The sequence below is a fragment of the Podarcis vaucheri genome, assembly GCF_965113315.1.
Source record: "Podarcis vaucheri genome assembly, chromosome: 8".
Lineage (NCBI taxonomy): Eukaryota > Metazoa > Chordata > Lepidosauria > Squamata > Lacertidae > Podarcis > Podarcis vaucheri.
The window spans coordinates 26,874,401-26,889,390 of NC_138766.1; the positions used below are offsets into that span (position 1 = coordinate 26,874,401).

The 14,990-nt window shown below is 48.9% G+C and overlaps 1 protein-coding gene across 1 annotated transcript; it reads left to right on the top strand.

The window, feature by feature from the left end:
• Positions 1 to 866: 866 nt before the first annotated feature.
• On the top strand, positions 867 to 14,077 carry LOC309539799 (serpin B3-like; the record flags this gene model as incomplete). Its single annotated transcript, XM_082236135.1, has 6 exons — positions 867 to 872; positions 3,993 to 4,139; positions 4,855 to 4,972; positions 5,380 to 5,531; positions 6,323 to 6,490; positions 13,706 to 14,077. 6 exons carry the CDS (start codon positions 867 to 869, stop codon positions 14,075 to 14,077), a joined length of 963 nt encoding a protein of 320 aa, XP_082092261.1.
• Between the last annotated feature and the right edge of the window lie 913 nt (positions 14,078 to 14,990).

The window sequence follows — 14,990 nt, forward strand, 5'->3', positions numbered from 1 at the left end:
TATCCCGTATCCGTGATTGGGAGCGCTCTCACTGCAGCAAAGCGCTTTCCCTGACCCGACGCTGAGCACGCCACACCAGAAATTGCAAATTGCAAATAAGGACATTAAAAAATCACAAGATTCAACGAAGGAAGAAATAAACGACTTAAAGAGAGCCCATGAAGAGCTGCTAGATGATTTATCATTGATGGAGATGCGTCAGAAGGAGATGGTCCTCCGCTTCTGAGGCGTACCACAAACCTATGATGAACAAACGCAAGAGAAACTATCACAGGAGATTGCAAACTGGTTGGGAGTAGAAGTAGAAGAGATGCTATTGGATATTGATAAAATTTTCAGGATCAAATCAGAAAGATTGGACACTTACAAAGGGCCAGGAGATTGCTTAATTTTTTTCAACTCAAGACTTTTAAAGGACAAAATATTACATCAAAAAGGACAAGCAAAGTTAATAATATGGAGCGAGAGGAAACAACGCAGACGCCACAAGAAGCATAGAGAGACAAGCGGGTATCAAAGGGGGGGAGAAATTGGAAGAAACATAATATCAAAATCCTAAAATTTCTGAGTTTTTTTCTTTTTCTTTTCTTTTTTCTTTTATTTACTCAATGAAACCTTTGTAGATAATAAATAAAGATTAATGAATCTAAAAATTATATCTTGGAATGTTAACGGTTTAAATGATAAGAGGAAGAGAAATAAAATAGAACATGTATTGAGGAAAGAACAATGGGATATCATATGCTTGCAGGAGACCCATGTGACTAGAAATCACAGAAGGGTTTTAGAAAACAAGAGATTGGGTCAAGGGGAATTGTGATCTATGTGAACCCTAAACTAGACGCAAAAAAATATATTTAAGGATGATGAAGGTAGGTTATTAGGGGTAAAAATAACAAAAGATAAAGAGCATTTAATTATAGTAGGAGTTTATGCACCGAATATACAGCTGAATAACCTAATACCTCAAGGACTGCCTGTCCCCATATGACGCAACCTGGACCCTGCAATTGCCATCTGAGGCTCTTTATTGTGTGCCCCCTCCAAAGGAGGTCCAGAGGGTGGCAACATGAGAATAGGCCTTTTCGGTGGTGGCTCCCCATTTGCAGAATGCTTTTCCCAAGGAGACTCGCCTGGCACTTTCATTATATGTGTTTAACTGTGAAGCAAACACTTCCCACAATAACCTTTGGCCTTTAACTATCTGTGGCCATTTAGAATAGGGTGGGGTGGTTTTATGTATTCCCCCACCCACCCACTGGTTTTAATGTATCTGTTGAGAAAGAGGAACTTGCAATCCTAATGGCTAAAAACTGGGGGAAAGAAACTGTGCCAACAAAAAAGGAATGGCAAGACAAACGGTTAGAGTATACTGAACTGGCTAGATTAACAGAGGCAATTAGAGATCAGACTAGGCAAGAGTTTCAAAAAGCATGAGGGAAATGCAGAGAATACTTCACAAAACAGTGCCCTAAAATACAAACCTGGACTTGTTTCGATTAATGTCTGCAGGAAACTTTGTGGATATTTAAGTTATAATTAGAAAAATCTTAATACAGTGGTACCTCAGGTTACATACACTTCAGGTTACATACGATTCAGGTTACATACGCTTCAGGTTACAGACTCCACTAACCCAGAAATAGTGTTTCAGGTTAAGAACTTTGCTTGAGGGTGAGAACAGAAATCATGCTCCAGCGGCGCTGTGGCAGCAGGAGGCCCCATTAGCTAAAGTGGTACCTCAGGTTAAGAACAGTTTCAGGTTAAGAACGGACCTCCGGAACGAATTAAGTACTTAACCTGAAGTACCACTGTAATTATTCATAAAGGAAACAGTTTATAAGAAGTAAATAAGGAGGCCAGATACAGGATAAAGGAAGTCTTTTATTTCATTGTTTGTCTTGTTGTATGTTATAATATTACTGAATCGCTTCATAGACAATATATGTAGGGCTGCCATACATCTGGAATTTCCTGGACATAGCCAGGATTCGTCTGTTGAAAATTGTGTCCATGCAATCTTCTTCTCAAATAGGTCAAATTGTCTGGGAAAACCAGACATTTTTTTGGGGGGTGAATCCCCCCCCATAGCTAACAAACTTCTTTTTCTTTGGAGATTTTGCAGAAAAGAAAAAGGAAAAGAAAACATTTTGTGTCTGGATTTTGAAATATTGCAACCCTAAATAAATGTATATGTAGAATATATCCCTTTCCTCTGTTTCTCAATTCCAATGTGACTTGTTACTATCAAGTGAATGTAATATTAACTCAAACTTCAGGTTGCCTGAAGCTCAATAGATGTTTTCATCATTAATTTGGCATGGTTCAGATATGATGTTCCAAACATGTCAAATCATTTGCAAGTTTGAGATGCAAGCAGAGATCTACTCTGTGTTTGATTGACAGTGACACCTTGTGGTGTATGAGACCTAGGAAACCATATATTTTAAGTGCTTAAGTGCTGCTGTTATTTTGCCTATGCAACTGAAGCCATGTTACCATTTTGTGGGGAAATATATTTGAAGGAAGAGTGTTCAGTCAATTCTTCCCATGAGAGTGCAGACATCATTTCCACAAATGCATTTGCGGCAAAATACTCAGATGTAAAACTCAAGTGAAACAAATATTTGCATCTTCCTCTGCAGTATTGGTGCAATCTTGGGCAGTATTTAACTAAATAATTGCAGAAGTGAAATGACCTTTGCTTGTGCACTGGGATTACCACCCAGGCAGACGACTTCCGGTCGGCGCCAGTGTTAATGGCGGTCCTCTTTCCGAGCTCCGGAGGAGGACTGCTCTGCGAGTTCGGGTCTGACCCGCTACGGCAAGCGGGGGACCCCTAAAATCACAGGCGCGGAAGCCTGTGAACAAGGAGATTCGGTGGGCACCAGAAGCGCCCCCCCTTACCGCAGAAAGAGCCTTTTTAAAGGCTCTGGAACGGCATCGGGAGAGCGCAGTGCTGAGAGTCGCTACCCAGCCCGCAGAGTGAAGCCGCGTCGCCATTGACGGAGAGCGCCGATTCCTTCCTGTAAATCTGGACTGAAATTCCCATGAGTAAGACGGAACGATAATTTGGAACTTCTTTAAATTGAAATTTTGGCTGAAAACGGGGAAGGCAAAAATTAAGGAAGTCTGCCTTCCCCCGACTGCATGACAGCTAAAGCAATGAAATTTTAAAGCTGCATCCGTAAGAGACATCCTTTGATTGCTTAAATCTGACATTGGACTTAGACCTCCCCTCTAGCTAGCAGGGCAGAGGGGAGGAAAAAGGGACATTAAGAACTGCATGATTTATTTAAAAGAAAGAAAAAGTCTTCTGCTGCCTCAATACCCTGAAACGGACTGCTAAATAAGACAATATGGCACTGAACTGCTTTTAAACTTTTGGGAAAGTTACATGGTGGAAGTTTTGTTTGATACAAAGTTCTTGGACCTTGCTGCTACAGTATATTAGAGCAGGCTGAAATAGTATCTAATGGAAAAAGTGTTGTAACATATATTTACAAGCCTCCTGATATACTTGTTTTAAACTTTCTTTGTCTCCGTACTTGGACATTTTGATTTGCTCCCCCTAGAGGGTAAAAGTAACGGTTGCCACAGTTTAGGACAGTGGAATTTTACATCAGGAGACTGTTCCCGTGGGAAAAGACCTTGGGACATGAGTGGCCCAGCAGAAGAGATAACCACAAGAGCCAAAGCTAAACAACAACAATACCAGCAACAGCAACAGCAACAAAAGAAGAGAGGCTCGATCACAGGCGTAACCCCTATAGGAACAACAGGACAAGAAAAAGTGACAGCTGCTTCCATGGAGGCAGTGACACAAGCGTTACTCAAGATAAATCAATCCTTGGAGACCCTGACAAAGCAGAGTTCAGAAAATACACAGAAACTAACAGAACTAACAGCAAGACTGGACTTGAACACAGAATCTATAAACAAGCTGGTTCAGGAAAATTCTTGTGAATTAACCTTCTATTTTGAATCCTTAGGATGTTCCCTGCTACGAGTGTGAGGAGCCTGAAGGAATCCATACGGCATTTAGCAAAATCCTTGCTACTCTTAATGAGCCCAGCACCAACTATACCCTGAGCTTTGCCAACAAGCTCTATGGAAACAAGGACATTGCCTTCATCCAGGTAACTCTAATTTTGGCCCCTGTGGGTGCTCCACTGCACTGTGAGAACCAAGTGCACATTCCAACCTGCAACTGACTGTATTCTACATAAATGGGTTCTTCATCTACTGCCAACCTGTGATGCTGTACCTCCTTCCCGGGCCACTAGAGGGAACTATTACAGTAAGGATTACCTGTTGCATGAAGTACCGGTACTCCACAACTAAAATCCAGTGTTCGGAAACTAGGGAAGGACACCCAAATCCAAGGTAGTTAAGACGTAGCAGTGGTTAAGAAGGAAGCCTATCAATAAAAATCTCTGCTGGCTTCCAGAAGGCTATCAGTAATAACATTTCTATTATGCAAAACCTTTGAGGTCATGAAGCTGTACTTCTAATACAGTGGTACCTCAGGTTACATACGCTTCAAGTTACATACGCTTCAGGTTACAGACTCCACTAACCAAGAAATAGTGCTTCAGGTTAAGAACTTTGCTTCAGGATGAGAACAGAAATCGTGTTCCGGCGGCCCGGCGGCGACAGGAGGCCCCATTAGCTAAAGTGGTGCTTCAGGTTAAGAACAGTTTCAGGTTAAGTACAGACCTCCGGAACAAATTAAGTACTTCACCTGAGGTACCACTGTAATCTCAAATCAGAAACGAACCTGGATGTTATAACCAATTTGTTATTCTTTTAAATTTACTGATACATGGATTCAGTTTTTCTAATTCTGTCTAGAAATTCATATTCTGTGCTCTGAAACTGTACCTAATTGAAGTGGATGGAGTTGATTGGCACAATGCCCCCGAGGAAGTGAGGAGACTCATCAACCTTTGGGTTGAAATCCGTACACATGGTAAGACCACACAATGTACTAACAAATTCTTCCTGACAACTTTTCTGAAAGGAAAGCTTCTACTTGTTGTTCCTCATTTGAGTGATCTAAAAATCAGCATCTAAATCTATTTTACTCTCCAAGAATAACCTAAGAAACCATTGTCGCCTCTGCTGTCCTCCAAACATGGTAAAAGGAAAACTGGTGCTCATGATATTTTATTTGCTTCTTAAAGCACCCCAAAGGACCACTCAGGGTATAATTAAGTACTTAAACTAATTAATCTACTCAAGCTGCTCCAGTTACCCTCCATAAATAGCTAGCACACATGTTGTACACTCCTTTTTATTTGAAGTGATACTATGGAATATAATATTTCAAAAACCTGGATATTTTTCTTAACCCTATTATATCCATTTCTTTGCTAGGTAAAATCAAGGATCTTCTCCCCAAGGAAAGCTTTGATTGCTTTGCTCAGCTCCTGTTGGTGAATGCTCTCTACTTCAAAGGACAATGGGAAGTGAAATTTGACAAAGAGCTCACAGAAGAAGCCCCGTTTTACCCACATCATGCAGATGAGGTGAGTTGTAAATATATGTCTAGCTTCCTTGCTTCTGTTGTGCAGAGACAATGAGAGCAAGTAGGTGGGTAGCCTTGCAACTTCCAAATTGCCTGATTTTCATGGGAGTTCAGTTGCCCCAATAGCGTCTTGATGGAAGTCACTTGAAATACTTGATGCAAGGAAGGCTCTGCAGCGCTGAACTGAACCCTTTTTAGATGATGGCTCCCACACAACTAGGCTTAGATGTCTTAAAGCCCCATGAGTAACAACAGAGTTTCATTAGGCTTAGATGTCTTAAAGCCCCATGAGTAACAACAGAGTTTCACTTGGCCACTAACCACCAGTCTCATTATTTCAATTAAGGAAGAGGATAACTTATTTTAGCAGGATTGATGCTGAAATCTTGGAAGAGAAAAATCTTCTCTCTTCATTCTGGGAGTTTGATGGAATCATGTAGCCTTGCAAAGAACTAGAAGGCTCACTACTTCTTGCATTTTAGAGGGGCGATCCTTACCATTATATTTCTTCCAGATTTATTCATTCAGGATAAACAGAAGATATTGGGCCTCTCCCCTCAATCTTGCATATCTTCTTCTTCCAAGGGGGCTTCTAAAAAAAAGATGTGCTTGACAGATGGTGCTCATTTTATCCATCTCTCCCTTTTTCAGCAAACCAGAGGCAGTCTCTTGGGGTGGAAATCTCACCTTTATAACTTGGATATTCAGAATCAGGGGAAGGAAGGAACCTCCTAAAGCAAAATAAGTTCCTTTGCTTTTTTGAAATATTTACTCCTTTTCTTTTCTTTACAGAAGGATTGTCATACTGTGCAGCTGATGCACAGGAAAGGTGTCTACAATGCAGGGACAATTGACCTATGCAATGTTCAAGTCCGGGTTCTTGAGATTCCGTACAAAAACAATGAAATGAGCTTGTTTGTATTGCTCCCAGTAGACTGCAGTGTGGAAGCTCTTCAGCAAGTAAATCATATTCCTGCTCCTATGCTGACAACAACAACAATTTATTATTTATACCCCACTCATCTGGCTGGGTTTCTCCAGCCATTCTGGGTGGCTCCCAACAGAACATTAAAAACACGATTGTCAGGGTTACTTCCAGATCCTAGCTCACAGAGGATCACGCTAGCCAGCGGTTGTTGATTAAAAGTCTTTATTGAGTTACAGTCTCCATTCTTGAGCTGCTGCGTGCAACCCTACGCCTTATGCTTAGGTCGGCGAAGCTCCTTCTGAGTCTCCGCCCCTTGCGCACCAACTTAATATCCTAGCCCTGCTCCACCTTTTCCGCCTGACAGTTCTCCTCTGGGTCCCTCTGCCCCCCTGGGTCTCTCCCTTCCGGGATTCTTCTGACGCTGACCCCCCTGACTCCCCTGTCTCCTTGCGCCGGGCTTTAGGACCTGGCTCTCTTTCCGGGCTGCCTACTGCGCCACCTTCCTGTGCATTTGAACTTGGCGCGCGCGCCCAACCTTCCACTTTCCGTCTAACCGTCACTTCGCTCCCCGATGAAGGTGTGGCCACTCCTGACTCGTGCCCTCCCTCCTGTTGTGAGCTGCCAGCGCTAGTTCCCAGGCGCTCTTCCTCTTCCCTACTCTCTGGCGGTGACGTAGGTCCCGATCTCCAACTGCTCCCCTCTGAGTCCCCTCTGGCTCTTTCTTCCTGGGGTGTCCCCCTAGTCTCCCCCCTTGCCCTTGCCACTGGTGCTCCTCTTTGTGAATCTTCTGATTCACTGGACAGACTCGGAGATCTCGGGTCGTCGTCGTCACTCATCCTTTCTTCTGCCTCCTCCCCCTCGCTCTCTGTTTCCTCCCTTGCCCTCGCCTCTGCTCCTGAACCCCTGACATCCATCCCCCCTCAAAGCCCCCCCTTCCCCCCTCCCCTCCCTCCGGTGCGGGAACTGGGTGCTGCAGTGTCAAAGGGACGAATGTCGGGTACAGTTCGCTTCCCGTGGCCGGCCTCCATCCGCAGACTCCCGGTTCTTCCTCCCTGCTCTCGTCAACGACGGTCACCTCTGCTTCCATCTCCGTGCCGCCGTGCTCGAGACCCTGGTTGTCCCCGAAAAAGTCCATGTCGGTCTCTCCCTCGCTTCCTTCTGTAGGCGTAGCTCGTCCTGGACCCTCCAGCCACTTCCTGCGCCACTGCTCCTCTGGTCGATCATCCCACCAATACGAGGGTTCTGAGGCAGATCCCGAGGGTGACCCCTCCGGGGAACGGGCGTCTCGTGTCGGTTCCTCATCCGAGTCGAACCCCCGGAACGTGCTGGCTGAAAGCGTGGGCGTGAAAAGCCAGTCGTCGAAAAAGTCCGCCGGCATTGGCCTATGGGGAAAGAGGGCATGAAACTCTTCCTTGAGCAGAGGTTCATCTAGAGCGTAGCCCGGCACCCAGCTGTTGGCATTGGCCGGGGTGCCCTCCTTAGCGAGAAGGTATTCTACCCCCTCTTCCCCCCATCTGGAGTCCAAAATCTCCGTGACTTCGTTGAGGCGCACCTCCTGTGCCACTCCCCGTTGCCTTGTTCCCTCTCGGAGCGGACTCGGCGCCGTGCCGGGTTCCTGAAACCTGTGCGGTGCCTTGTAGGGAGTGAGCACCGATCTGTGGAACACCGGATGCATTCTGGAACCCTCCGGAAGCGCCAGCCTGAAAGCCACCGGGTTGACCTGCTCTTCGACTTGGTAGGGCCCCAGTTGCTTATGCCCTAGTTTCTTCTTGGCCAACGACCTGGCCGGCACTGCGTGGGCTGCTAACCAGACCCAGTCTCCCACCTGGATCTCTTCGCCAACCCTTCTGTGTTTGTCTGCCTGCACCTTGTATGCGTGTTTGGCCAGCTCCAGGTGCCGCCGCAGCTGATCGTGAACCTCTTGCAACTCCGACGCGAACGCATCTGCTGTCTGCGGCTCCCCCTCCACCAGTCTTTCCAGTCCCGGGAAGGTTCTGGGGTGCCTCCCGTTGTTGGCGAAGAACGGCATGACCCCCGTGGACACGTGCTTCGTGTTGTTGTAGGCGAACTCGGCGAGCGGCAGGTAATCCACCCACGTCGCAGGCTGTTGATTCGCATAGCATCTCAGGTACTGCTGCATGATGGCATTGACCCGCTCCGCTTGCCCGTTGGTCTGCGGGTGTCTCGCCGACGCCAGGTTGATCTTGACGTTTAGGAAGCCCATCAGCTTCTGCCAGAAGTTTGAGATGAACTGCCGCCCGCGGTCGGACAGAATAGACCGTGGCAGACCGTGAACCTTGAACACGTGGTCTATGAACAGTTTGGCGGTTTGTTCCGCCGTGGCCACCTTCGCACACGGGATGAAATGCGCCATCTTGGAGAACAAGTCCACCACCACCAGCACGGCCGTCTTGCCCCTCGAGCTGGGCAGATCCGTGACGAAGTCCAGGGCGACTCTCTCCCATGGCTCGACCGGAGTTTGCAGCGGTTCCAACAGTCCGGCCGGCGGTCTGTGCACTGGTTTGGCCCTCTGGCAGGTGTCGCACCTCGCCACGTAGTCCGCGACCTCCCCTCTCATTCCGGGCCACCAGAAATCCCCGGCGACTAATTCCACCGTCTTCTCCTTGCCAAAGTGCCCGGCAGTGGGCGCGTCGTGCAGCTGATGCAGTACCTTGGCGCGAAGTTCGTCTCCCGGCACGTAGATGGCCCCTTTGCGGATGAGCAATCCATCTCTCAGCTGGAACCCGTTGGTCGCTGCCGTGCCCCTTCGCATCTCAGCCATCTTTGCTTGCGCGAAAGAGTCATTCTGCAACGCTTGTCGCACCGCCTCCAGGTCCACTGTCACCGCAGCGCACGCCCACACTGTTGGCGCGAAGATGTGCATGGCGGCCGCTGGCGTGGCGTCCTCCAGATACTGTGGCTTACGGGATAGCGCGTCCGCCATGATGTTGGTGTCCCCCGGGACATACTCTATTCGGAAGTCGAAATTCGCAAAGAACTCAGCCCAACGTATCTGCCTCTGGTTCAGGAACTGTGCCGTGCGCCAGTGCTCCAGATTCCTGTGGTCCGTGCAGACCTGCACCGTGTGCTTGGCTCCAATCAGGAAGTGCCTCCATGCTTTGAACGCTGCATGAATAGCCAGCAACTCCCTGTCCCAGATGGTGTAATTCTGTTCGGACTTGCTGAGCTTCCTGGAGTAAAACGCTCCGGGCCTCCAAACCCCCTGCGGGTCCTTCTGCAGCAGGACTGCTCCGACGGCCCTGTCCGAGGCGTCTGTTTCAACTCTCATCGGCCTGCTAGGATCGACATGAAGCAGCTGTTCCTCCGAGGCGAAAAGACGCTTGAGTGCCTGAAAGGACTGCTCCGCCTGCGCTGTCCAGATGAACTTCTTTTTCTTGGAACTGAGCGTGTCTGTAATGGCTGCAGTCTGCATAGCGAAGCCTTTGATGAACTTGCGATAGAAGTTCGCGAAGCCGACAAATCGTTGGACCTCCTTCCGGTTGCGTGGGCTTTTCCAATCCAACACCGCTCGAACCTTGGCGCTGTCCATGGCGAGCCCCTTGTCAGACAACCTGTATCCCAGGAAATCCACCTCCGTCACGTCGAATTGGCACTTCTCCAGCTTGGCGTAAAGCCTATGTTGCTGGAGCCTGCTCAGCACTTCCCTGACGTGTCTGTCATGCTCCTGCTGCGATTCCGAAAAGATCAGGATGTCATCCAAGAAACAGACGCACGTCTTGTAGAGGAGCCCCGCCAACACGTGATGCATGAAAGCTTGAAAAACGTGGGAGCCATTTTGCAATCCAAAAGGCATAACTCTATTCGTAGGTGCCCAGGGGTGTGAACATGGCTGTCTTCCACTCATCTCCTTCCCGCCTGCGAATCAGGTTGTACGCCCCTCGCAGGTCCAACTTGGTGAACACGCTGCCCTTGCGTACTTTCGCGAGGAGGTCGTCGATTCGGGGCATGGGGAAGTCCGACGGCTTGATGACACTGTTCAAAATGCGGTAGTCCACCACGAGCCTTTTCTGGGGCGTGTCTCGCTTCTTCACAAAGAATACAGGACTGCCCCCCGCTGCCTGGGACTCTCGGATGAAACCGCGTTTCAAATTATGATCAATGAACTCCTTGAGTTCCTGCAGTTCGTCTTCAGACATGGAATACAGCTTCCCTTTGGGCAGCGCCGCCCCCGGCAGCAGGTCAATCTTGCAGTCATATGGTCTGTGGGGGGGTAGCTTGTCTGCCTCCTTCTCGCAGAAAACCTCCAAAAATTCTGCGTACTTGTGGGGAATCGCTTGCAGCGTGCCGAGCAGCAGCTGTGACTCCTCTTGCTCCCCTTCTTGCTGGGGCATGATGCAGTGTTCAGCACAAAAGGAAGAACCGAAGGTCAGCTGCCTCTGGTACCAAGCCAGCGTCGGGCTGTGCCTGTCCAGCCAACTCATGCCCAATACAATAGGCGTGTCTGAGAGTTGAGTGACGTTGAAGCTGATAATCTCCTTGTGATTTCCAAGCCGCAGCACCATAGGTGGCGTCTGCTTCACCACTTGCCCCCCTAACAGCTCCCTGCCATCCACCGTGACAACCTGCAGTGGCAGCGCGGCAGGCAGCAACTGTATAGCGTGCCGGTCGACAAAGTCCTGCCCTATGAAGTCTGCATTGCTTCCCGAGTCGACGGTGATTGGCACGTCCATGGTGATTCCATTGGGTAGCTGGAGCGATGCGGTGAGCCTCACTACTGGCTTGGGCGGGAGGGGGTCCATGGGCGGTAAAATCTCTGGGGACTGCTTCACTGACACGTCTGGCTGGGCCCCAGTGCCTCCTCTTCCAGCCAGACATCGTCGTTTCCCTGCTGTGGTTCTCCTTGCTGCGTTGCTGCAGTCACCATTGCTGAGGCTGCAGTGTGCTTGTGGAGCCTCCGGGGACACTCTTTCGCCAAATGGCCTGGATCCTCGCAGATGTAACACTTCCTGTTCCCTCTAGGAGGCTTCGCTTTCACTGCTGCCGGTGCTAGGGCTCTGGCTGCTGACTGAGCCCTTGCACTCCCAACCTCCATCGGTTCCACCCCTCCCCCTGTTGGGGGCGTGGATTGCGCACGCGCTGCTTCTCTGGGAAGGAAGGAGGAGCCCCTGGCTGGTTCGCGCCCGCTGCGCCCTTCGTCCCTGCTCCACGGACGTTCTTCCAGCCGCACTCCCACCGCCAGCGCCCTCTGAACGATCTCCTGCGTGGTCCGGGGTCTCTCCCCCCTCGCAATCTCATCTTTCACCGAGCTGTTCAAGCCCTCCCAAAAAAGGTCTCTGACGGGAGCCGAATCTCTGTCCCATTCCAGGGCACTGACCAAAGCGAAAAAGCGGGCATGATATTGCCGTACGCTGGCCCTCCCTTGTCTTAGTCCGTGCACCTCCCTTCGGGCAAGATCCACGTCAATGCTTGATAAAAAACAGCCATCCATCGCTTTAATAAAGGCGTCCGCATTTTGGAGCGCAGGATCCTTATCCCTCCACAAATTGCGCAGCCATGCTTTAGCGTCTCCATGCAAATGGGACATGATGAACCCCACTTTCTCTTGTTCATCTCTAAAGTCTTTGTGCAGTAGTTGTAGTGCACACATTACGTCTGCTCTAAAATTGGGGTACTGTTGCAAATTCCCATCGAAGTGCGAGACCAGACTGCCTGTGCGTCTCCCCAACCCAATCCCCTCTGATTTGGGTGTCTGTTGCCCCTGCTTCGTAAGCACGTCCAACCTGACCTGGAGATCCCTGTAGGCGGCCGCTGCGTCCTCCTCTCTCTTCCTGGACGCCACCGCCTCGGCAGTCAGTCGTGAAACCGCGTCTCTGAGTTCCGTTATTTGCTGTTCGGCCGTCATATTGTCTACCGTTCGTGAGCTTTCTTGTAGGCACCCGCTTTCCCTCCTCTCCGCGAGGTCGTGGATGTCCACAATTTGAAGAGAAGGAGCTTACTGTCAGGGTTACTTCCAGATCCTAGCTCACAGAGGATCACGCTAGCCAGCGGTTGTTGATTAAAAGTCTTTATTGAGTTACAGTCTCCATTCTTGAGCTGCTGCGTGCAACCCTACGCCTTATGCTTAGGTCGGCGAAGCTCCTTCTGAGTCTCCGCCCCTTGCGCACCAACTTAATATCCTAGCCCTGCTCCACCTTTTCCGCCTGACAGTTCTCCTCTGGGTCCCTCTGCCCCCCTGGGTCTCTCCCTTCCGGGATTCTTCTGACGCTGACCCCCCTGACTCCCCTGTCTCCTTGCGCCGGGCTTTAGGACCTGGCTCTCTTTCCGGGCTGCCTACTGCGCCACCTTCCTGTGCATTTGAACTTGGCGCGCGCGCCCAACCTTCCACTTTCCGTCTAACCGTCACTTCGCTCCCCGATGAAGGTGTGGCCACTCCTGACTCGTGCCCTCCCTCCTGTTGTGAGCTGCCAGCGCTAGTTCCCAGGCGCTCTTCCTCTTCCCTACTCTCTGGCGGTGACGTAGGTCCCGATCTCCAACTGCTCCCCTCTGAGTCCCCTCTGGCTCTTTCTTCCTGGGGTGTCCCCCTAGTCTCCCCCCTTGCCCTTGCCACTGGTGCTCCTCTTTGTGAATCTTCTGATTCACTGGACAGACTCGGAGATCTCGGGTCGTCGTCGTCACTCATCCTTTCTTCTGCCTCCTCCCCCTCGCTCTCTGTTTCCTCCCTTGCCCTCGCCTCTGCTCCTGAACCCCTGACAACGATAAAACACCAAACATTAAAAACTTCTCTAAACAGGGCTGCCTTCAGATGTCTTCTAAAAGTCAGATGGTTGCTTATTTCCTCAACATCTGATGGGAGGGCATTCTACAGGGTGGTGCCACTACCGAGAAGGCCCTCTGCCTGGTTCTCTGTAACCTCACTTCTCGCAGCGAGAGAACCACCAGAAGGCCCTCAGTGCTGGACCTCAGTGTTCGGGCGGAACTATGGGTTTGGAGACGCTCCTTCAGCTATACTGGGCTGAGGCCATTTAGGGCTTTCAAGGTCAGCACCAACACTTTGAATTGTGCTTGGAAGTGTACTGGGCGCCAATGTAGGTCTTTCAGGACCGGTGTTATATGGTCTCGGCGGCCACTAATATCCATGATGCTCTTCTCCATAACACTTATATGGATTTAATAATATTGTTGTGAAAGGACGTACTATTACCTACTTATCTATTGTGGTCACCATTGCTTTGATTCAACCTGTGACTGAAATGATATCACTGCCATTTCTGTGTTTGTTCCTCTAGCTAGAAGGTGGACTAAGCCATGAGCATCTTCTTGACTTATCCTGTGATCTGAAGCCCATAGAAGTGGAAGTGGCTCTTCCCAAGTTCAGCTCAGAGAAGAGAACTGAAATCGACCTGGTTGATCGAAAAAAGGGAGATTTCTCTGGAGCAACTACAACAGAGAACGTGGTTCTGACTCAGTTTATCCACAATGCTCTATTTGAGGTTGATGAGGAGGGTGGTGAAGAAGCAGAGGCAGTCTATTGCCCCAAGGATAGGCGTCCACGTCGGGAACCTGTGGAGATTCTGGCTAACCATCCTTTCCTCTTTTATGTCCTTCACAAACGCACCCAAAGCATACTTGTTTTCGGCAGATTTGCAAAACCACAATAAAGGAAGATTTCTGATTCGTGGAACAAAGTCAATGGAAAACAGATATAGGAAATGCTTTATAGGACTCTTTGCCTCATATTCTTTGCTCAGAGAAAACTTTTGTTGTGTGGTGGTGGGCCTGTTTTCATGGTATGTTAATGGTTTTTTAAAGGATTGCTAACCTGCCCATTTGCAATACCTTCTTCAGTCATTTTACATCTTTTTGAAGAATATCTTTCCACCTAGGACTCAGCAAGACTGCTAAAGAAAAAGCGATATATATGTCTTGTATGTGCGATATAGCATTGTGCCACCAGATGGAGTCCTGTGTTTCTCTACCTGTTTTCCCTTTTTAAAATTTACAACGCTTTAAACTGAAAAATTCATCTTGTTTGTTTTTGCCCAGTTCTCTAATCTGTCAAGGTCGTTTTGAAGTGTGATCCTGTCCTCTGGGGTGTTAGCCACCCCTCCCAGTTTGGTGTCATCTGCAAATTTGATCAGGATGCCCTTGAGTCCATCATCCAAGTCGTTGATAAAGATGTTGAATAAGACCGGGCCCAAGACAGAACCCTGTGGCACCCCACTAGTCACTCTTCTCCAGGATGAAGAGGAACCATTGATGAGCACCCTTTGAGTTCGGTCAGTCAGCCAGTTACAAATCCACTGAGTGGTAGCATAGTCAAGACCGCATTTTACCAGCTTCTTTACAAGAATATCATGGGGCACCTTGTCAAATGCCTTGCTGAAATCAAGGCAGGCTATATCCACTGCGTTCCCTTCATCTACCAGGCTTGTAATTCTGTCAAAAAATGAGATCAGGTTAGTCTGACATGACTTATTTTTCAGAAATCCATGCTGACTATTGGTGATCACAGCATTCCTTTCTAGGTGCTCACAGACTGTTTGCTTAATGATCTGCTCCAGAATCTTCCCT